A 25,639-nucleotide genomic window follows, 5' to 3' on the forward strand; every position below is an offset into this window, starting at 1 on the left:
GTGCTTTAAATCTTCTAGAAACAAATGGAAAGCTTACCTCTTTGAGGGAATTCATTTTGGCGCTAAAATGTGGTGATTTCAGCATGCGTAGCAGGATGTCCAGCCGCAGGTCATCCACCACGGTCACCAGATCCGGTTGGAAGCGCATGCAAAGTAACTTAATGGCAGACAAGAGCTCGGGGATGCTAACCAATCTCTTTGATTAAAAACACACACATGCAAACAAAAACAAAAAAGAAAACATGAAAACATCTTGATTCCAATTCTTACACACACACAAGAATTACAGGACATTTTCAATAACAATGGTCTGTCTGGTGGCATCTGATGCTCTGCATGGTCAATTAGCTACATTTTGCTTCTAAACATGGGTGAGCAAAGGAAAGGACAGCGTCCTGTCAGAAATTCAAGGCAGACAAATAAATCATGTTAAATTTACATATTAAAATTGCTTTAAACAACTTTAGATAAACTTTTGGTATTAAATTATTTTAAAGCTTTTTCACTGCTATACAAATTATAATATTATTCAAATCAACATGTTAATAAAATTCTGAATATCATGAGAACCTTATATTCATTCTGTTGACTGAGGTAACAACTACTACTAGTGAGTGCTTCAGGAAGAAGCATCTTTCAGTTAGAAAATGCTGAATTAATCTGATGTGAGCCTTGTGGGACCAGAATCCAAAGAACAATGGTGCCAGCTGGCCCCTGGCACTGCTCCCATGGAGCAACAGGCCCTGGGGCCTCTCCGCTATGCTAGAGACAGTACTCACCTTGTCTTTGAGGTCCTTTTCCTCCACGCTCCGCACATCCTGGATTGTAGTGTGGATGACTGGATCGAGCATGGGCTGCAGAAAAAAAGTGCTACCTTAATAAAAAGTCCCAAATCTGTCCTAAAATTAGAGAGGAGATACTTCTTCATTCACATTTCACAAAGAAGAGAGTGCAATTCTAGTAGCAGAGCTGCCACTAAATCGCTAATACCCTTCCCAGTAAAGCTTTAACTGACTCTGTGCCTTGGCTTCTTTAATGCCATATGGGTGCAACCCCTACAATTACTATCTTATAAAGATGACTTTAAAGAGCAACCAAAGGCCTGTGGACTAGCTTTTAAACATTAAGCATGAGTATGTATTATTTTTTAATAAAGTAAATATATTGCACTTGATTTTAAAAAATGAATATAAGCACAGACCATAAAATACAGGCTGTTACATGCACTGCTTTTGCTTGCTGATACAAATGGGGGCCATAGATGATATTCATACAACACACTGCTCCAGGCTGGTAGTACAATCAGGCAACTAACTGTAAACAGTATGTGAGAAGGAGTCAAATATTAGCTAGACATAGATGATCACTTTCATCCAAGTAAGATGATTTTTAAAAGTTATCTAGAGATGAGAGAAGATGAACAATATTTAGCTGTTAAAGCCAAGAAGACATTAGCAATGAATTAAAATGACATCAGGCAGTTAACCAAATAGAGTGTCTTCACTCACACTTAACCCTGACCGTACAGTGAGGACTGAGGGCTGCTGGGGTAAAAGGCGAGTGCACTGTTCCTGCAGCAGGCGCCAGCCCCGTTTCTCACTGCGACTCTGATAGGCACGATTGCCATTGCCGTGTTAGTGCCGACCGAGGCAGCCAAGGCACAGACGTTACGTAAGTCTTGCAAAATCACACAAGCAACAAATGGTAGAGACAATTGTGAATTTATGGCAAATAACACAGTATGAACACGGTATGAATTTAAGTCTGGGGTAGTTTGATATAATTAAAAGAAGATTAAGTTAAATATGCTTTGGTTGGAAATTCACATACTTTTTTACTCTTTTTGAAGTACACTGTGCTTATTTACAAAACCTGTAATTTCTAAAGAACTCAGTATTAATTAGCAACTGGAATATTTATGCTAAATCTCTTTCTATGGGAACAATGCATGGGTAATGAGCATGCATTTAAAAATCCAATGTTGGCTCTGTTATTAGAAAACGAATTATTAAATTATTAATATTTATTAAATTATTAAAAAGTCAAATTATTTTGCCTCTGTGTCATAGTGTTTCAGCTACAGAACTAATGATTATATTTATATGCTTAGTAAGTTGAAAGAACACTAGATGTTTCTAAAGAGTTTAATATCTGGAATGAAGAAAGACACAGTCATTCTGTTTCATTTGAAAATCTTGCAGTATTACTTGGACATCTAAAAAAGGCACTTAACACTTAGAAGAAATTTCCAGAACCTACGGAAAAAATCATATCTCCCTTGTTAAAAGGTAAGTAAATTAGGTTTTAGAAAGAAGGAATAGTGCATACAAAGCATTGCCCCATAGGACACTGTGCTTTTAAAATCATTTATAGTTATTTTTAAAAAATCTCTGGAAGTTATAGGTTCCACACACTTATTTATGAAGAAAATAATAAATGGAGGTATTTCAATGTGGCATTTTATTTGGTAAAACTCGTTAATTGATATGGAAAGGAAACAAGAGAGTATAATAGGCTTTAAACATTACAAAACTGAACACTCAGAGCCTTGAGTATTCTATCAGTTGTTGACTGACAACATGCAGAGGGAGGAAACCAGACAAGATGTGCTGTCAAGCTGTTATTCAGCAGTGAGAGACTTGCCTAGTAAGTGAGCCTAGTGGGTTGCTCATCACTGATCTAATTTAATCCATAATGGTACTGAATCCTTAACCAATCCTGTGAAGGGGGGTGGGATTATGCAGCCTATTTTACAGGCAAGAAAATGAAGAAAAAAATACGCTATTGCATATAAACTATATTTATAAAATGATAAATTGAAAAAGTAAATAACCTTAAATGTTAGCAGTCTCCTAGACTTTGAATTATTAATCATTTAAAATTTTTTTCTGAATATATCCTCACTAGAAGTTACTCTGTATTAGGCATAATTATGAACAAATCTGATAAGAAGATAATTACTACTTTTTGTACTTCTTAGATCACTTTCTGGAGTAAATGTTAAACGGCCCAATCTTACCTGAACCACTGAGGAATTGAGGTACTCTGCACATACCCCTAAGGGCTGCACCAGTGCTGAGACTGCCTGAGAAAAGACAGTGAAGGTTAGGAATAAATGCGAGTGGTTTTTTCCCCCTGCAACTTGAAACAAATTCCCTTCACTATGTTGGAGAAAATTTTAAATAGCCAGCTGATCAAATCCCAAATAAATAACTAGACAAACTATACTCTTGAACAGAAAGAATTGATTTAAAGACGTCAATCCATTTAAATTATAAAAAGTTAACGTAATTTAAATAATAATAATATGCCAATAAAACTTCTTTGGAGAACTAGATGAAATGATCCTGAAATCATATTATACAATACAAAAATTTTTATTTGAAAAAGGAGAGAATAGTTGGGGAAGCAGTGAAATGTGCCTTTAACAAAAAAAAAAAATTAAAGACGCCCATGAAGAAAATATAAAACTTTACTAAAATACATACAAGAAGGTCCAAATAAATCAAATACCATGTTCTTGAATAAAAAGGACCAGTTTTATAAAAACATAAATTCTCCACACACTGACCTATAAATTTAACACAATTCCACACACGACCTCAGGTGGGATTTTCTGCAGGAGAACCTAACATGCTGACTATGTTCAGAAGAGTAAAAAATGAGAATGATCAAAAAAATTTGAGAAAAGAATGATGTGGGAAGGACTAGCCTCACCGATAATTAAAACAGTGGAGCAGCAGAGAAATGGCTAAAGAATGAACCAACAAACAAATGACTGAAACTGAAGTTCAGGAACAAACCATGTACAAAAGGGATGGTGACATATGATAAAGCCAACAAGTCAAATAGTAAAGAAAAGATCCCAACAATTAGTGACCCATTTGGAAGAAAATAAAATTGGACCTCTATGTTACACAATATATAAAAATAAATTTAAATAAATTTAAGAACTCAGTTTTAAAAATAAAACTGTAAAATATAAAATGAAACGAGTGTTTTTATCACCTTGAAATGGGGGAACATTTCCCAAGCAAGTTATGAATCTTTTAGGTCATTAGGAAAAATAAAGAGTGCATCAAATTTTGGAGATTCTGTGTAGCCATCGATAAACATAAAAACAGAAGCAAAAGACTGGGAGAAAAAACAGGCAGAAGTATTTTTCCTGAGTATTTTTCAAATTCAAACATATTTAACGTGGCCCTGGCCAGGTGGCTCAGTTGGTTGGAGCATCGTCCCATACACCGAAGGTGTGGGTTCGATTCCCGGCCTGGGCACGTACCTGTATTGCAGGTTTGATCCCTGGGCTGGGCATGAATAAGAGGCGATTGATATTTCTTTCTCACATCGATGTCTCCCCCACCCCTTTCTCTCTCACTCCAAAGAAAAATTCACTACTGTATTTTGCCACGTGTAATATGTCCTTTTTTGCCCAATTTTTTGAGGGGAAAAAAGGATGTGCATGATACATGAGAATACTAATCCCCATGTATAATATGCACAAAACATGGGTGCATATTATACACGGGAGTGCCTGAGACACAGCAAAATATGGTCAACCTACCCCCGAGTGAGGATTAAAAAAATTTAATGTGAATGTACATGTTAATGTAAAATAAACCATTTATTTATACCCCATCTTATCATATGGCCTAAATTTATTCTGGGACAGTCACCTTCTTAACTGGTCAGAAATCAGGCATTTATCCTGAAATTTTCTTCATACTTGTTAGAATCTCAATTTTGGATTTTTTTTCCTAGGCCTGACTTTTACCATCCCTCAATATACCCTAAACAATATAATTTACATCAACTGTAACAAACAACATAATTGTTCTAAAAAATGATCTGCACAAAGAAAAATCTTGGAGGAATCTTCAACCTCCAGACATCTGAAAATACTGAGAGTAAGCCCAGATTCCTATGTATCCATCCTCAGCCAATTTTCATCCAAGTAGAGTAGAAACTGCGGGCTGCTCTGTATTTGTGTTTTAAATAAACTCACACCGCAAGAAATGATCGAGTGTTTTAACCTTTTTTAAAAATTAAGTTAATTTTTGATATCACCCAATGACCTATAGAGCAAATTCTTTAGGAAGAAGGAAGCTAGATAAAACCCTGTATCAGAACAGGTTTTTATGTTATTTTGCTTCTTAAAATCATTACGTATTACCTCTAGGTCAATTAAAGTCATTTGTAACAAACTTTATCCATTCAATGGGAATCAAAACAACAGCCTAACAATCTAATTAATGTTCAGGGAAGGTGGAAGAGGCTTCCCGATCAGTGTCAGTGGAAGCATTTACGATCTGGCAGACATCTGATCTTTAAGGACAAGCAGTGGGTGACAAGAAAGGGTCAGTCTATTACCTACCATACCATCAGTCTCTCTCCTTGACTGTTGTTATTTCCCTGCAAAGGAACATTTCTGTGGGAACATGGCTGCAAAGATTAGCCATGGTCCCACAGAAATAAATGCTACTCTAACCACAATTTGCAGCACTCAAGTATTTATTTTACAACATCATTTTCTGCTCTGATCTATTTACAGTAGCTAACACAGTGTCTTGTACTTGGCAAGCACATAAGTCATTTTTAATTGAATGACCAATTACTTAGAGAACAGAGTAAAGTGCTCTGTTACAAACAGGTCAGCAATCTGTGCAAAATTAAAGATCAAAGTTATTTTCCCTAACTACAAGGTTAACTTTTTTTGAGAAAATAAAGTTGACAGGAGAAGATAATGGTAATGCACCTAAGGGATGATTCTCAGCTCCTATTACAGCCCTCTGTTATCTATGCATTTCTGTAACACCAGCAAGTTTACTAAACAACCTTAAAATATTTTACTTGTGTCTAGTCCTATGAAATAAATTGATCTAACTGAGGTTAAACTTGCTACATTTACCACAAATACTTGCCACATTATACCAACTGCCCTTAAATAACAAGATAATTTCATGTAACCATCACAAGAGAAAAATACCATATAAAAAGGGGAAATTAGTGACATAATAAAACCAAAACACCCTAGATTGAAATTTGGTTATTATAATTAAGAGAAAACATTTGTGTGACATCAGAACATAGGAAGCTGCTTCTGTAAAGATTAAACTATACTTTAACATTTAATTTAATGTGTCCAGACCATGTCCCTTAGGTTATATACCAACATAAATATAAAGTGAACTTCTGTATCAAGCACATAATGTGGTTTAACTTACCCCAAGTTCTATATCCTCTGAACGGAGCTTGGCTTGGATTGCTGCAAATCCGCCTAATTCTCCAAACTGAAAAAAGGTACAAATTGCTTTTAAAATGCTACGCATTAGTATTTTAAGCAAAGAACTAAGGCTGACGCTCTACTCCATCAGTGTGCTCTACACCACTGCTCTGGAGGGTCATCGCAGGGAGCGCCCGCTGCTCCTGTGATGTACTGCAGGGCCTGTGCTGAGTCCTGAGGTTGATGGTCATCTGCATGAACATCATGTACAAGACCCAGGAAGGAACTACACAACCTGTTTCCCTAGGAAAAATTTCTGATTTTCCCTGTACTTGTCATTTACTTAAAATGCCCAAATCTAGGAAATTTCATTAGAAAAATAAAAATAAAAGTTATTAATGAAAGTTATATACCTTGTTTACCAAATCCACAACCCATCCATGTGGTTCCTGTGAGGAAAGAAAATAGAAATTAAGGTAACAGAAAAATTTCCCCACCAACCCTTATATTTCTTTTATTCTAAAAAGTGTTGGGAAAAAAGCATTAAAATTTGAACAATATTTCGAAAGGTTTTTCCAAATGTTTCTTAACATGAATCTCTGACAATACTATAATAATTTTAGGAGTCTATAAATCTGTACTATTTTAATTGTACCTATTGTTTATTATACAGTCATTTTGTTTTCATATTTCCTCCACTATGCTGTAAGTTATGAATCACATCACTCTTTATATCTCCAAAACCCAGAATGTCTCATACACTGTAAATGTTCAATAAATGATTGTTGAACTAAACCTATACTTCTGCTAAAGCAATGGACAAGTTTTTTATCTACTAAATTGACTTCTTTCAGCTGTTCCTTAAAAACCAAACAGTGTACGATCAAGGGACTGTTTAAATTCTGTACTCCTTGTGGGTGTGATGCTACTGGCACAGTGTAGGACCGGAAAGAGATAAAAGATGATCCTGGTTCTGTGCTTGCAAAAACAAAACTGTTAATGCTTATGAAGTTTAAAAGAAAACTATACATGAGACTACTGAATGATTTTTTCCAGGTCCGATTAGTCATTTCAAATTATTTCAAATGCTCTTGTCACTCAAACATCTCTAAGAAACTGGGGCAGTCATTAAATTGGGGTTCTAAAAATTCGCTAAATAGGGCACTGATGTTATGCAGTAATTTCTCATTTCACCAAATATCATTTCAGATGTATAAAATCCTTTATGATGTTAGTTAACAGGCTATGGAAAAATATACAATCTTAAAAAACGTTAGCAATTTTATAAGTCATATAAAATACTTGTCATTTTTCAGAGACTGTTTTATTCCTCCCATGTAAACTGTTATTTTTATAGTACAGAAAATCTTTTTCAATTCATTTCTCTATAAAAAAATGAAACAAAACTATGTTTACCTTTTGGAAAGTAGATACAGGTGAAATAGCAAACATATTGCCCTCGCCAAACACTTCCGCCCAATTCCTCTGGGACACTTTCATTCTGTTTTTAAAATGGTATTCATTATCAGGATTGAAAGCCTAGATTCAAAGAGAACAGAACAACATTATTATTATCTATTTCTATAGCAACACTAATTAGCATTAGAAAAGATAAAAATACAGCCTTGTATTCCTTTATTAGAGGAATCTTTCAAGTATCTGCATAAAGCATACTTCTTATGCTTTACGGGTACAGGGAACAGAGGAGCAAATGAGTAACGTGGTGCTCTCCTGTCCTGCTCAACATTTGCTATGAGGGAAGAGCATGAGGTAACAGGATGAGAGGTCTGATTCAAGCAAGGTGATACCCATGTTCCAGATGTCCTAGGGCTGCCACAGGTAGAGCTGGGCAGAAAGGCAGTAAAGACAGAAGTCAGGAGGGAAAACGTGAGTGCCCTTTCTTCATGCACTACTGTTATTGCTCAGGGGAAAAGGCCAGACAGCAAACTACATGAAGAGCCTATGTGAAAGTATTTATGATGTAAATAATCAGGGAGACATAAGGGAAAACTATTTAATCAGTCTAAGAGCTGCAAAAGTTACTCAAATTAGAAAGGTATTTCTTTAAAAGTGAAAATGCAGAGTCATTGCTCTGCTTTTAAAATAAAAAGCAAGGATCCTAACAGCTAAGTTAATATTTTTAATGATATTATCACGGTCACTCATTAAGTACGAGTCAGAGGACAGTAGGTATTTTAAACAAGATCAAAATAAAGCACTTCATATTCTAGAGATACTATACCATTGTAAGCACACCCAGGAGACCAATGGGAATTGGATCTTGTTTTATTCTTTCTGCAACCAGTTCTATTAATAGCATCAACATGTTGTAGATTCCTTCATGAATTTCAGTACCCCACTTGTGAACAGCACTTGAGGTCAGGAGCTACAAAAACATAAAGGACAGTTTGGAGTCTAACTTGAAAAGGAAAAAAGTCTGCATTTTATCAGTTCAGTCTCAAATAACCAAGAGATTATTACCATAACACTTATTTTTCTGCAGACGACTGGCTTTGAAAGACCCATAGCTGCAGTCCCTCTACTCATTCATGTATTTCAGTCAACAGTGAGTTTTGTTTTTGAACTTTAATTCCCTTGAAGAAGTTAGTTTAAAAAAATGTATTTGCTCTTCTACTTTTCAGTATTACTAGGGAAGGTTAAGTGGTACACAGCAAATAAGAAGCTAAGATCAACTCCTGATACTGCCGTTTTCTAGCTGTGCAGCCTTGGACAAACTTACCTAAGTCCTCAAAGCCTCAGTTCTCTCATCTCTAAAGAGGCAAAATTCCTACCAACTTACAAGTATCAAAAGATATGACAAATGTGAAACAATTTTACAAATAGTAAGGTATTATTATTAATATACCTTGGCTGTCACCATTAACCAATATTCCCAGGATCTGAGAAATAAACACTCGATTTCACGGATTCTAACATACACATTCTTTTCATGTTTTTTTAATCTCAGAAGCAGGATTGCATCTTCCCACCTGTTGACCAGATGACAGTGGGACTCTGAATGTGAAAAAATTTTTAGAATACCTTACCAATTTATTTTGCTTATATTTCCCTTTCTCGTTTGTATAAAAGTAATATTCAACTTTAAAAAATGTTTAAGTAATCTAAAATAGCTCTATGCACTGTAACATTGATTATTTTGTAGCTATTTTTCTTAAATATAAGCATAAAATATAAAACAATAATGCATCTTATAATCAGCATCTTAGATTTGTTTAAAAGAGGGAAATGGCACACAGATGAATCTAAAATCATTACTGAATCTCCCCAATCCTCAGTATTCTATTCCTTGGGGAAGTCTAATTTAGGAACAACTGGTAGAAAAGGGAATGAAAAATCAAAGGATTTCACTTAATAAAGTAATGGCAAATTGACATGGTGGTTTCATGTTTTCACAAGATTTCCTTTCAAGAGAAAATACAGTGCAATAAAGATTTCATCTTGGCCACATTAAGAAGCTCTTAACAAGAGCATCCTAAAAGAGCTAAAACTTCTTTAGCTGCAGAGAAAAACTCAGTTCCAAGTACCAATTTTCTAAGTACGAATTAGCTGTACTATTTGCTCAAATGGGCAATAATCATAAGATTGACTTTTTAAAAAAGGTTTTATTTATTTATTTATTTTTAGAGAGAGGGGAAGGGAATAAGAGAAACATCAGTGTGTGGTTGCTTCTCATGTGCCCCCCCACTGGGGACCTGACTGGGTGTGCAACCCAGGATATGCCCTGACTGGGAATCAAAATGGCAACCCTTTGGTTCATAGGCTGGCACTCAATCCACTGAGCCACACCAGCCAGGACATACGATTGATTTTTATATAAACCAATGAATTACTGTTTTTTGCAGGGTTTTTTTTTTTTTGCCTGCCTATATATTCTTCCTACACTTAAAAATTAAATTAAAGCAAAATGAAGCAGAGATTAACATTTCTCTCTAGGGAAGGTCAAGTGGTAAACAGCAAATAAGAACCTGAGATCAATTCCTGATACTGATACAAAAGATTAACATTTTTTGTTGTTTCATGGTGACACCACCAAAAGTAGGTGTATGAAGCATTCCTCCCTCTGCTGCCATCTCATTTATTCAGTTATTAATTTGAAAATAGAATTCTGTTTTCCAGAAGAGGTGGGGAAGAAGGACAGGCAGCACCAGGTGCGGAAGATGCACACATGGTTTAACCGTAACTATGCACCAGGGCCACACCTAGACTCTTTGCTCCCTGCCTCAATGTACCAGTAAAGAATCCAGACTGGCCCCAAGGTGGAAGGTGAAGAAAGTATGCATGACAACAAAGCTGCTTTTGTGCATCTTATTCACAGAACTCTTTAATTACTTATACCCTTCTAAAAAAAATCTGTGGCAGCTTGTAAGAAAAGCCTAGAGAAGGGTATAGAAATAGAGTCATCATACCAGAAAACACAGCTAAGAAAACCAAGACCAACTGTACAAAATACTACTTTTTCTGGCAGCCAAGTCTAAAGGCACACAGAATTCTGTAGCTCTTCTGATTTAATTTTAAAAAGAATGCCTTATTGATAAAGGAGAATCTTTTTAATAGTTCTAAAAATTAAGGGATTTTAACAGGCAGTTTTATGTAAACTGTTAAGAATATATTGCAGAGTGCCTTTGTACTCACAGTTTTACAGAAAAAAACCCCAAACAACTCCTTGACCATTTATTATACTATAGCCAACAGCTGTTTCATAATATGAAACAGTTCTCCGAAGCATCTCCACACAGAGGTAGAGTATCACATTCCAAAAACGCAACTTGCTGGTGAACTGACAGGGTTCTCTGGATCTGGAAATCATCAACCGAAAGGTCCTTTCCTTACGCTAATAAATCCTTTTCCATAACTGAATAAACCTGTATTTAAAAATGCTGCTATTTTAAAAAAGCTACTCTAATTCTAAAAGAATTCCTAAAAGTGGAAAATAATTCTAAGCTACAAATTGGTCAATTAATTCACCCAAAATGAAGATAAATTCTCAATTCCAAATAATCCCTGCCCAAATGAAAACTTAAAAAGATGAAGCTATTTTTGTTCCTATAATTAGTTTTGTTATTTTTTAAGTCTTGAATCAAAGAGAATCTGTTGTCAAGATGCAGATGAGAGTAACAGTTTGCAAGTGAACAGTTTATTTTACTGGGTTTTAAGATAAGCACAAACTTCACCCATCTGTAGTTCTAGTGACTTACTTGAATACCAGACAAAAATGGATGTCAAAACCCAGAAGTACAAGACAGCAGGAGACTCATTTATTCATTCAACAAGGATTTACTGAGTTCTTTCCTCGAGCTAGGCCTGGCTCCATGCTGAGGGAAACGATGTCTATGACACTGTCCCCATTCTTGTGGGAATTCAGGACTCATATCTTGAAAAAGGAATCTTGCTTGAGTTAGAAACACAAGTCCTGTGATCTATTCTGTTAAGAAAAATTGCTTTGCAAGAGATGTGGCCACAACAGGAGCAAGCACACACCACTCTAGCCCAGACAGAGATGCTGCCATCCGCATATCATTTTGCCAGTAGGAATACTCAAGCCAGTCAACTTTCTGTTTTCTTAAAACATCTGCTTCTATCCCAGTAGAAAACGTCTGGTATTTTGATAAATATTATCTTTCTAAGTGCTACAGTCCTTAGTTTAGTAAGATGTCTAATCTAATTTCCTAGTATAAAGTCTTAACCTCAACAATTAAATAGAAGTAAAAGTGAGAGTTGACAAAGACTTGTGCAAGCAGTTAAATACAAAAGAAGCAAATCATTTATAACCCCCAAATTTACAGCTACTGTTTTCATATTAGAGGATTCCTTAGTGGAACAAGATTCATAAACTGGTCTCGCACATAAAAAAAATAAAACAAAAAGCCTGTTCACCTTCACTCCAGCAAAAAAGAAATCAGCCAAGCACGTATTTCTTACCTTCTTAAATGCTTCAGGCATGCACCTATCCATAAATCTTTTACAATTCTCATCAGACTCGGAAAGACCTTAGTAAAATAAATGAAAAGATATGCCTTAGATTTTAGGTACTTTGTAGAGATCATATGTATCTTTCCAAATTCACACATCTGGAACTATTTATTATAGAAATCTTGATTCTTAAGGGATTATTAAAAGCAGAATATATACATTCTGACGAAGGAACAGGCTGAAAAACAATCACAGTATTTATTTATTATGAGCACAATGGATCTGCTAATGTTTATCATTAACATAATTTGTTAACAGTATAATAAATAATTAATTAGAACTGAAATGGTTGGACTCATGTTTCCATGTCAGAGTAATTTCAAATGAACTAATTAAGTAACTAATGAAAGACCATTAGCAACTACTTACTCACCATTATTTTCCTAAACAGCTCTATAAAAACACAAATATTCTCAATAAATTCCAAAAATCACTCTTCCCTAAAACGAACTGATGGACTCCATGTAACAAAATGTACAGAATTGTGCCTGGCACACAGTAAATGATAAAAGTTTGCTAAGTGAACGAATAAATTCACTGTAAAATTATCCTGTGGAATACATTTAAAAGGAGACAACTCAGTAATGGATTTTGCTTATCATGGGGAATACTGCGGAACACATGCTTTTTGTCAGACCCGCTGTGGATCACAGTACCCACACCCTAACGTCACTCAACAAATGCGGCTGCTGCAAAGCTAGTAGCAAACGTACCAGAAAATTGCCTATTAGAATTAAATCTAATCCTAGTAAAAACATTTCCTACTGATGTGCCTCATATTTAATCATGGTGGCACACTACACATTTTTAATGAGGGGGGAAATCATAAAACAGTGGCCCAATTCTTATTTTACAATTGAATTCAATATGAAAAAGAAATTATCTTCTCTTTCATATATTCTATAGAAGCTTCCTTATGTTGACACATACTCTTCCAACCTAGTGATGTTTTATTGCTATTAGTTTAATATTTGTAAAGCACTTAAAACACTGCCAAGCACATAATAAGCACAGAATGCTTATTAAATAAATATTGCCTTCTCTTAAAAAAAACCCACTGAATTAAGACTTGAAGTGCTCCAAGCTTCTGTGGAAAAGTTAATTTCAATTTCTATAATGCTCTTCCAATTACACTTTAAAGAATCTTGTGTTCTACTGGAGCTAGAGCAAACCGTTGATGTAATTCAAAGCTTTTATTCTGCAGGGGATAAGCAAAGACTAAGAGACTAAATGATCTAGGATAATATAGATAGGTGATGACAAGAGCTAAGATTCAAGCTGGGCCTCTTATCAAAAAAAAAAAAAAAAAAATCTGCTCGTACGTCCTGAAGTCTGTAAACTTACCAAGTCTTGCTAGGTAGGTAGATGCCAACAGGCATTTGCCTAGTGATTCTTCCCGCTTGTAAGGGATGGACCAATGATCAGTCAACACACGGCTTTCCAGTTCATATAAGTTTGTTGTAGGGAATTCAATTCCTTCCCCTGAGCAGTTTCCATTTTCATCATTCTTCTGGCAAAAAGCAATTATGGTTAAAAACCAAACAAATCAGTGACTATTTTAAAAACTTTTTATTTAACCCTGAGCAGATGCTTAACCAATGGTAGCTCTTAATACCAATAGTGTGGATTCCATATTTCTTTCTCATAATCACATCTTTCACGAAGACTACCTCAAGTATTCTCAACTTTTCTTATACTGGCATTCCTACTCCCTCAGGAGGCATTCCTACTCATCTCCTCCTTCAAACATGAACTCTCATACTATAAAATATCAACCCTACCTTACCTATAGCATCCTATCCTCCCCCATTTTTTTTCAGTGAAGACATAAATTTCTCCAAAGAGTTATCTGTATTTGAGGTCTCCATCTCTTCACCACCGACTCGCTCAGATGTAGGGATTCCGGAGTCCCTACTCTCCCACAGTGGCTACTGTTAAGGTCACCACTGAACTCTATCACTAAACCCAATGAAAATCTTTCAGTACTTATCTTCCTTTTCAGGAATATTTGACCTTCTGCCTGTTCCCTCTTCTTGGCATGATAGATTTGGTAGCCTCAACTTCCAGAACAGCACACACCCCTGTTCTCCTTTCGTGCGTCTGGCTGGTTCTATTCTATCTTCCCTTTTGGTACATCCTTCCCTCCTCAGCCATCAAATACTGGAGTTTCTCAAACCTCAGTGCTACTCTCTCTTCTCATTATTCCCCAGTGAATGGCACATTTATTTAGCAGCACGGACAGAAATTAGGACTTACTCTTAAAACCCTGTTCTCCCATCTCCACCCCCAAGACCAGGTGATTAGATCTAAATTTCTCTCAAATTGACCTACTTCTGTCCATCTCCACAGAGATGCCACTATTCCTCCTTAACTCTCTCAGAGAAGCATTTCCAGAATTTCCTAAACTATGCCATATCCTTTAATTACTTTAAATTCTTACACTGGAAGATACTAATGAATTAGAGAGGTAGAGACTCACCTATAATGGTGTGGAGCAACGGGGTTCTATGTAACCTCACAGGGTGATTGGACCATATATTCCTAACCAGGCAGGTCATGGTGGGGGGTCATGCCCCAGGCTTATAACTTCTTTACTAAAAGGCTTACCTTTGCCTTAAGCAAACCTTTGTCCACTGTTTCTGTGCATCTAGGTTACCACACCTTTGGAATACCTCCATTCAGACTCCTCCTTCTAATACCCAACTGCCCTTTTGGCCTCCCTCCATCTAATATGTACTGTCATCCAGTCCCTGCCTTGCTTTCTCCCATTCATGTAATCTTTTTTATCTTCCCTCCTTAGTTCCAAATGCATAAGAGAAACTGCGAACTATAATTCTTAGGATCACTTAAGATCTTGCTCCCTGGCATATGTTGTCAGTTTGGCTCCAATAAAACTTATAAAAATTCTCTACAGATTTGATATTTCTTATGTCAACAATGATAAAAACGGTTAAATTATACTCCTTTTTAAAGATTTTATTTATGTATTTTTAGAGACGGAGAAAGGAGGGAGAAAGACAGGAAGAGGAACATCAATATGTGGTTGCCTCTGACATTCACCCTACTGGGGACCTGGCCTGCAACCCAGGCATGTGCCCTGACTGGGAATCGCACTGGTGACCCTTTGGCTTGCAGGCTGACACTCAATCCACTGAGCCACACCAGCCAGGGCTAAATTACATTTAAGAAGCCCATTCTATTGGTAATATAATTTGGTTTCTAAATACTTTCAGGTTTTTGTCCTAAATTACCAAATAAGAGTACATGTTCTTTTTAGGAAATATAGAAAATATGAATATCAAAAATAAAACTCATCATTACTCCCAACACATAAAAATTAATCACATTTTAATATTTTTCTAGTAAAAGCTTTTCTTCACAAATTTTCATAAAAATTCACAAATGTGACATTAACCTCACTCACCACCTCCATGGCCCCTTGTCATTCCCTCTCATATAAAAAACCTGGATGCACAAAGCAATAATTATAAAACTGTTATAAAACTGTTACTAATGGGCTAAAAATATATAAGTATGTGATCTGACCGTGTGTGTATAGATGTAGACGTAAACAAAATCAATTCCAACTCTGTGTCCTGGATTTCACTTTTAAGTTTCATGCTGTGACCTTTGATCAACCTCACTGTCATTAGCAAGCATATTAAAGTCTTCTAGTTGATGATTATCTGTGTTCCTTAAAATGTAGCCATAATGTGGTTCCTGGAGCTACCGCATCCTGTGTTCCTCTGTCTTGTCAATCATTACTACCTGAGTCATACCATTAAAAAAGAGACAGTAACAGGAACCTGTAGCAGAGAATGATCTGCACAGAACTGCTGGGTCATCTGTTCTGTTCTGATCCAATGTTCCTCCCAGTAAATTATCCTATAATAAATTCAATTATATTCTATGGTGGTACCTGCTTCGTTTTTCAGTCTGAAGATTCCTTCTCACCATGGTGGCCGTTACACCTGTGCCCCACCTTCCAAAAGTATGATAATAACAGCACAAGGGAGGGGGAAGGGAGCAATGTTATACTGAACGAAAGTGTTGCACACTACTGAAATTAGGTTGATATTAACCCAAAATATATTGCTATAAATTAAGATGCTAATTGTAATCCACAGGGCAACCACAAATAACATAAATATATATAGTGAAAAAAGTCAAAGGAAATTAAAATTGTACAATTAATACCAACTTAATACAAAAAAACAGGAGCAATGGATGGTTTGATTAACAAAAAAGCATACCACTATACAGAACCCAAACAGCAAAACTGCAGATGTAAACCTTGTCTTATCACGTAATTATATTAAATTATAATTATCAGTAATATATGAAGTGTAAATGGATTAACTACTCCAATCAAAAGGCAGAGACCTGTAGAATGGATGTTTAAAAATGATCCAACTACACATATGCTGCTGCCACAGACACACTTTGAATATAAAGACATGAAGATGCTGAGTCCTGGCTGCACTGCTCAGTGGTCAGAGCGTCTCCCCGAAACCCTGAGGCTGCAGGTTCTGCCTGGTCTGGGCACATACAAGAACCAACCAATGAATGCCTAAGTGAAGTGAAACAACAGATAGATGTCTCTTTCTCTCTCTCTCTCACTCCAAAAAAATCAATCAATAAAATGTTTTAAAAATAAAGTAACTCTTAAAAAAATACCTGGCTGGTGTGGCTTGGTGGACTGAGTGCTGGCCTGTGAACCAAAGGGTCTCCAGTTCGATTACCAGTCAGGACACAAGCTCGGGCTGCAGGCCAGGTGCCCAGTAGGGTCGTGTGAGAGGCGACCACACATTGATGTTTCTCTCCCTCTCCTCCCTCCCTTTCCCTCTGCCTAAAAATAAATAAATAAAATCTTAAAAAAAATAAAAGACACAAGAAGGTTGAAATAAAAGGATGGAAAAGATATACACACATAATAGAACTAGAGCAGCTATATTCCTATCAGACAGAATATATATTAAGACAAGAACTATCAAACAGAGTAGATGTTAAGACAAAGAGGGACATTTCATAATGATAATAAAAGTCAATACAACAAGAAGATAAAAATAAAAGAATATTGAAGATATACCATGAAAAGAGTTAACTAAAAGAGACCTGAGTGGCTATACTAATAATATATTAAAAAAAAAAGACACGTGATAAAGACACGTGCTTCCTTCCTAGAGGCAAGGAAGACATTTTTTAATGATAAACAGTTAATACATCGGGATGACATAATAATTATAAATATGCATGAATTTAACAACAGAGAGCCAAAGTACAGGAAGCGAAACTGACAGAACTGAAAAGAAATACACAATTCAACAAGAACACCTGCAGACTTCAATACCTCACATTCAATAATAGAAGCAAGCAAAAGACCAACAAGGAAATAGAAGAGTTAACACCACAAATAAACTACACCTAAAAGACATTTAAAGAACATCCCCCCCCCCCAATAATAACAGCATTACATTCTCAAGTGCACGTGGAACATTCTCCAGGATAGAGCATATGATAGAAATTAGCAGCAGAAGGAAACTTGGGAAATCCAAAAATATGTGAAAATTAAACAACATACTCCTACCTAACCAATGGGTAAAAAAAGAAATCATAAGGGAAATTAGAAAATGCTTCATGATGGATGAAAACTAAAATACAACATAACTTAGGAGATGGCAGTGATTAGAGGGAAATATTTTTAAAAAGATCTAGGAAACTAGAAGAAGAGCAAACTAAATCGAAAGCAAGCCAAAGAATGAAAATAAAGATTGAAATGGAAATAAATAAAAGAGAGAACAGATCATGGGGATCTAAGGTACAATATAGGGAATACAGTAAATAATATTGTAATAACAACAGATGGTGTCAGATGGGTACTAGAGTTATTGGGGAGATCACTTCATAAGCAATATAAATGTCTAATCACTATGTTGCACAGCTGAAACTAATGTAATACTATGTATCAGCTGTAACTGAAAAATAAAAAATATTAAAAAAGAGAGAATAGAAAAGCAACAGACAATACCCCCCCCAAAAGTTAGTTCTTTCAATAAATCAACAAAATGGACAAATCTTTAGCTAGAGTGACCAAGAAAAAACAGTCCATTCAAATGATTAAAGTCAAGAATGAAAGAGGGAATATAAAGACATATCTTACGCAAATAAAAATAATTATAAGGAATACTACTGACAATTGTATGCCAGGAAATTAGATAATTTAGATGAAATGGACAAATCCCTAGGAAGATATAAACCACCAAAACTGACTCAAGAAGAAACAAAATCTGAATAGTCCTATACCAAGTAAGCAGAATGCTTTGTAATTAATAGCTTCCCATGAAGAAAAGCCCAGGACCAGATGCCATTACTAGTGAATTCTACCAAACAGTTCAAGAAAAATTAACATCAACTCCTCACTCCCCGCCCTGTAAAGGGGGAAACAATAACTTATTTTACAAGGCCAGCATTACACTGATATTAAAATTATACAAAAATACTCCACGTACATTAGATGGCTACAGCCCAAAACACAGATAACAAGTGTCGACAGAAATGTAGGGAAATTGGAGTGTATGTATACTGCTGGTGGGAATGTAAAATGGTGCAACTACAGTGGAAAACGGTATGGCAGTTCCTCAAAAATTAAACACAGAATTACCACATGATACAGTAGCTTTACTTCTGGACATATATCTGAAAGAACTGAAAGCAGGGATATGAACAGTTATTTGTACACCCATGGTTACAGTAACATTATTCATAATAATAAAAAAGTGGACTCAACCCAAATATGTGTCAGTGAATGAATCAATAAATGTGATATATACATACACAGAATATCATTCAGCATCATTGGTCATTAGGGATGCAAATCACAACCACAAGATACCACTTTGTACATAGTAGAATGCTTGGTGCTGCTGGAAATCGGCGCTGGTGTGAAGCTTGGCTCCTCCCAGCACACCCAGGCCCAGAGGAGGCAACCACAAACTGAGAATCTCCTTGTGGCTCCCAGCAGGTAGTCAGGTGCTGACTGACTGACACTGACCTGCCCTAGGGTCCTCCCAAGAGGCCCTAGAACCAGCACACCTGGTTCACACCTCAGACATCAGAGCAGGACTCAATTAGCTCCACAATTGGCACACCCAAAAGGGAGATTTCCGCAGGCACCAAACCCTGCTGGGGTGAATTCTGCTTCGTGGGTTCAGCCCCTGCATAGTAGCTCATACACTGTGGTTGGGGTCATACACCCACTGGTAGTCAGCCAGCCAGAGGATCCACACCACCCAAAGGCAGCACAATGGCAATTAATACCCAACTACAGCAGGAGGGTTCACATAACCCACACAAGGGACATTTCTGGAGCACCTAACTCAGGTGATCAGGGAGACTGCCACTAAGCCCCACAAGACACCTACTACACATGGCCACCATTCCAAGACTGGAAGGATAGCAGATCTGCCTATCATGTAGGAACAAACACAGAGAAGTAGCCACAATGGGGAGACAAAGAAACACACCCAAGTGAAAAAATGGGAGAAATCCCCAGAAATAAAAAATGGAGTACACTGCCTGAAATGAAGAACACACTAGAAGGAATCAACAGCAGGCTAGATGAAATAGAGTACTGAATCAGCAATTTGGAAGACAAGGTAGCAGAAACACCCAATCAAAGTAGGGAAAAAAAAAACCCGGAAAGAAAGAAAAAAAAAGACTTTAAGAATAGTTTAAGGGAACCCTGGGGCAACATGAAGTATAAAAATATCCCCATCATAGGGGTATCTGAAGGGGAAGAGAGAAAAGAATTGATAACTTATTGGAAGAAATAATGATTGAAAACTTCCCTAACCTGGTGAAGGAAATAAACCCGCAAGTCCAGGAAGCACAGAGAGCCCCAAACCAGATGAACCCAAAGAGGTCCACAGAGAGACAAATCATAATTAAAATGGGAAAGGTTAAAGACAAAGATAGAATCTTAACAGCAGCAAGAGAAAGACAGTTAGTTACCTACAACAGAGCTCTCATAAGATTTTCAGCTGATTTCTCAACAGAAACATTTCAGGTAAGAAGGGATTGGAACCAAATATTCAAAGTGATGAAAAGCAAGAACCTACAACCAAGACTACTCTACCCAACAAGGCTATCATTTAAATTGAAGGAGAAATAAAGAGCTTCCCAGACAAGAGAAAGCTAAAGGAATTCATGACCACCAAAGCACTGTTATAACAAATGTGAAAACACCACAGTAATCAAAATAGTATGGTACTGGCATAAAAACAGACCATGGTAAAGAATAGAGAACTCAGAAATAAACCAATGTCTATATGGTCAAATAACTGACAAAGGAGACAAGAACATACAATGGTTAAAGACAGTCTATTCAATAAATAGCGCTGCGAAAATTGGACATATACATGCAAAAAACATAAAACCCCAAACCACCATCTTACATCATATACAAGAATAAACTCAAATGGATTAAAGACTTACATGGAAGATTGAAAAACATAAAACTCCTAGAAGAAAACACAGGCATTAAAATCTCTGACATTTCCATTGGCAATATTTTTTCCTGATATATCTCCTTGGACAAGGGAAATAAAAGAATAAACAAATGGGACTACATCAAAGTAAAAAGCTTTTGCACAGCAAAGGAAACCATCAATAGAACAAAAGACAACCTACTGAGTGAGAGAAGATATTCACCAATGATACATCTGATAAGGGCTAAATAGTAAAATGTATAAAGAACTCACACAACAACAACAAAATAATCCAATTAAAAATAGGCAGAGGACCTGAATAGACACTGCTTCGAAGAGGACATACAGATGGCCAACAGACACATGAAAAGATGCTCCACGTCACTAATTGTCAGAGAACTGCAAACTAAAACCACAATGAGACAGCACCTCACACCTGTCAGAATGGCCATCCATAAATTCACAAACAGTAAGTGCTGGAGAGGACATGGAGAAAAGAAAACCCTGTGCAGTGTTGCTGGGAATGCAGACTGGTGCAGGCTCTATGGTGAACAGTATGGAGGGTCCCCCCCAAAATTAAAAAATAGAACTGCCTTATAACCCAGCCATTTCACTTCTGGGTATATATCTAAAGAAACCCAAAACTCTAATTTGAAAGAATATGTGCACCCCTATGTTCACTGCAGCATTATTTACAAAAGCCAAGATATGGAAGCAGCCCAGGTGCCCATCAATAGACGAGTGGATAAAAAGTTGTGGTACATATGCAGGGTCGGGCAAAAGCAGGTTTACAGTTGTGAGTACATGAAATAGAATTTATTCTTGTATTATTATTTATTATTGTATTATTTTTACACATGAATACCTGTAAACCTACTTTCGCTGTACCCTGTATACAATGGAATATTGGCCATAAAAGATAATGAAATCTCCCCATTTGCAACAGCATGGATAACCTAGAGGGTACCATGCTAAGTGAAGTCAGTCAGTCAGAGAAAGACAAATGCAGTATGACTTCCCTTCTATGTGGAATTTAAAGAACAAAATAAATGAACAAATAAAACTGAAACAGACTCAGACACAGAGAACAGACTGATGGTTCCCAGAGGAGAGGGGACTGGGGGGCTGGGTAAAAAGGTGAGGGGATTGAGAAGTACAAATTGGTGGTTACAGAACAGTCATGAAGATGTAAAGTACAGGATAAAGAATACAGACAATAATGTTGTAATAATTATGTGTGGTATCAGGTGGGGACTGGAAATATCAGGGGATCACTTGTAAGGTGTGTGATTGTCTAACCACTATGCTGTACACCTGAAACTAATACAAAATAATAATGTATGTAATCTATAATTCAGGAATAAAATTTAAAGGTCTTAAAAAATGCAAGGAATTCTGAATACCCAAGGTAATCTTGAAAAAGAAGAACAAACTTTGAGGATTCACATTTTCCACTTTCAAGACTTACTAAAAAGCTACAGTAATTAAGAATACGGGGTACAGGCATAAAAATAAACATACATATCAATGAAACTGATCTGAGATTCTGTAAGTAAACCATTATATTTGTGGTCAACTGATTGTAAATAAGGGTTAATACTACAATTCAGTTAATCTCTCACAAAGGCATAAAAGCATTTCAATGGAGGGGGTGAGCCTTTCAACAAATGGTGCTGAGGGAACTGAATATACAGAAGCAAAACAATGAAACTGGACCTGGACCTCACATCCCATGCACAGAAATTAACTCAAAATGTAACAGGAGTAAATCTACATGATCTTGGGATAGCCAGAGACTGTTTCTCAAGCCACCAAAAACAGAACAACAAAAATTAATAAGTTCTGAATTCTGAACTTCATAAAAATTAAAAACTTTGTACATTAAAGAACTTCATTAAGAAAGTGAAAAGACAATAGCAGAATGGGAAAAATATCTGCAAATTTTACATGTGATAACAAACTTTTATCTAGACTATAAAAGTCTTACAAGTTCACACACAAAAAATCAAATAACCCTATAAAAAATGGGCAAAGGATTTGAATGGACATTTCCCCAAAGATATATAAATGGCCAACAATTAACACATGAAAAGATGCCCAGCTTCACTGGTCATCAAAGAAAGCCAAATCAGAACCACAAGATACCGCTTCATACGTACAACAATGGCTAAAATAAAAAAGTTAAAACAAATGTTGGTGAGAATATGGAGAAAGTGGAACCTTCATACATTACAAGTTGGATTATATGAGGTCTGTCCAGAAAAAGTATAGCCATTGTTAATATGATGAGAATGGTTTGTGTGACATTGATGTAACCTGGCAGCCAAGGAGAGTGGACTGGAATGCGCACGTGGGAACAATGACGACTTCATTGTACTAGTTAGTAGGGACAGTAAACGTCACTGTACTAGTCAGTGGGGGCAGTAGACATCCTTGAGTGAGCATATGTACTGTGTGGCCATGGTCACACTCAAAATGACTGAGTAGAGCAACAAATCTGCATCAAATTTTGCATTAAGCTTGAACATCCCTCCACGGAATCTATTCAGATGATTCAGAAGGCCACAGCTATGGGGAACTGGTGATTGGCAGCTTCATCACAACAACACACCCACTCATGTATCACATCTCACGCAGAGGTTTTTGGTGAAACATCAAATTACCCAGGTGACTCAGCACCTCTACAGCCCAGATATGGTACCCTGTCATTTCTGGCTTTTCCCAAAACTAAAATCACCTTTGAATGGGAAGAGATATCAGACCATCAGTGAGACTTGGGAAAATATGATGAGCAGCTGATGGCAATTGAGAGAACTGTGTGAGGTCCCAAGGGGCCTATTTTGAAGGGAACTGAGGCATCATGGTCCTATGTATAATATTTCTTGTATCTTCTTCAATAAATGTCTCTTTTTCATATTACATGTCTGGATACCTTCTGGACAGACCTCATAAAATGGTACAGCCTCTTCACAAGTCAGTTTGGCAGCTCCTCAAAGCTAATCATAGTTACCATAGGACACAGCAATTCTATTAGTAGATACACCTATGAGATACAACCAAGAGAAATGAAACATGTCCACACAAAAAACTTGTACACAAGTATGTATAGCAGCATTGTTAAATCGAAAAGTGGTAAGACTCCAATGTCCATCAAAGCTGATCACTAAATAAATTAAATGTGATATATCCACACAATGAAATATTTTTTAGAGTTCTTATAATCTTCACCCAAGGATATGTTTATTGATTTTAGAGAGGGATGGAGGAAGAGAGGGAGAAAGGAAGGGAGAGGAGCAGGGAGGGAGGGAGAGAGAGAGAGAGATAGAGAGAGAGAGAGAGAGAGAGAGAGAGAGAGAAACATTGATCAGTTGCCTTTCACACTTCCTGCACTTGGGATGGAACCTGCAACCTAGTTATGTGCCCCTGACCAGGGATTGAACCTACAACCTTTTGGTGTATGGGATGACTCTCCAATCAACTGAGCCACCTGGCCAGGGCCAATGGAGTATTTTTTTTAACCCTAAAAATGGACAAAATACTGATATGCTATAACATGAATAAACTTCAAAAAACATTATGCTAAGTAAAAGAAGGCAGACATAAAATGCCACATAACATATGATTCCACTTATAGGAAATGTCTAGACTAGGCATATCCACTGGCATAGTTGCCAGAGAATGGGAAGAGGGAGAAAAAGGAGAGTGGCTGTTAACAAATACAAAGTTTCTTTTTCAGGTGATGAAATATTCTAAAATTAAAGAGTGGTAAGGCTTTACAATTCTGTGAATGCACACTCTGAAAGGGTGAACTCTGATATGTAACTTACAACTCAATAAAGCTATTATTTTAAAAAGTGAATTAACAAAAACAAGTCCAATGATTATAGTCACTAAACATAAACGAACATATAAACGTCATATCTAAGAATTTAAAATGAGATCAGGTGCATTCTGGGTGGGTGGTATGGCCATCATATGTATCTAATAATTTCAAAACACACAGTTGTACCTAACGATCTGTAATAAAAATGATACATATGCCCATTAAACAGTTTTAAAGCAATTTAAAAAGTAATATATTCAAGACCTAAAAGGTGCAAAATCTCACGCTGTTTCCTTGGTGTTGAAAAAGGGGGGCACAGACATGGTGTGTACAGATGCAGCACTACACTCTGAGGAAGGGGCTACCCAGACAGACAGACAGCATCACACGACGGGAGGGAATACTGACATGAACCCATATTTAGGCTGACTTAATATTTTGAATCATGACTGTGAGTAGAACATGTCCTTGGCAAAAATTACATATTGAGCAAGAGAACACATGAAAAGCAGCTCAGAACCGTTCTATTACAACATAGCTCCTAAGAGACATAAGGTATTGTCAGGCTGGTAATGTGAACTCTGGAATGTGAGATACTATTTTCTCATTAGATACCAAATTCAAACGATACCTAAGTAACCATTAATGATTTCTGATTCTAAATTGATTAGAAATACATTCATCAAAGCTCACTATGTTCCAGACAAAGTACTTAAGGCTGGGGACAAAGATAAGGACACGAGTCTTGTCTCCAAAGAGCAGCCTGTGGCTGCTGGGCACGCAGGGGCAATGGGAAAGAGCATGCACACAACGGAAGAAGTTGAAGGGAAACAATATTCAAGGCAGAGTGTTACAGAGCGTATTATTTCAAAACCAGTATTACTTTATTTCTCAAGCATATGAAGTAATAAAACTTCAACGTTTTCAGCCTTTTTGACTACTTGAAGCAATGTCTTTACTTTTTATTATGATATTCCATCAATTTCATTTAAAATTTTTAAATACTTAAATTAAAAAAAAGTTTTACAATATTAATGTAAATTCCCCATTTCTTAGAGATCACAATGCGATCATTAAGGCAGAAGAGACATAATCTCATAAAACAACTTTTGAATG

At 36.5% G+C, this 25,639-nt stretch overlaps 1 protein-coding gene across 3 annotated transcripts in view; it reads right to left on the reverse strand.

Moving 5' to 3' along the window:
• Positions 1–25,639, reverse strand: part of USP24 (ubiquitin specific peptidase 24) — a 131,970-nt gene that overhangs the window by 86,047 nt on the left and 20,284 nt on the right. For 2 of the 3 annotated variants that reach the window (XM_053920953.2, XM_024571089.4), the window contains exons 2-10: positions 13,559–13,724; positions 12,164–12,231; positions 8,466–8,609; positions 7,640–7,762; positions 6,637–6,672; positions 6,225–6,290; positions 3,020–3,085; positions 780–854; positions 38–196 (exon numbers count right to left, since the gene is read on the reverse strand). In XM_053920953.2, the coding sequence (XP_053776928.1) occupies positions 38–196; positions 780–854; positions 3,020–3,085; positions 6,225–6,290; positions 6,637–6,672; positions 7,640–7,762; positions 8,466–8,609; positions 12,164–12,231; positions 13,559–13,724 (903 nt within the window). The remainder of the gene's footprint in view (positions 1–37; positions 197–779; positions 855–3,019; positions 3,086–6,224; positions 6,291–6,636; positions 6,673–7,639; positions 7,763–8,465; positions 8,610–12,163; positions 12,232–13,558; positions 13,725–25,639) is intronic. The other variant, XM_024571090.4, reaches the window with a different exon arrangement.

The sequence above is a fragment of the Desmodus rotundus genome, chromosome 3, assembly GCF_022682495.2.
Source record: "Desmodus rotundus isolate HL8 chromosome 3, HLdesRot8A.1, whole genome shotgun sequence".
NCBI lineage: Eukaryota > Metazoa > Chordata > Mammalia > Chiroptera > Phyllostomidae > Desmodus > Desmodus rotundus.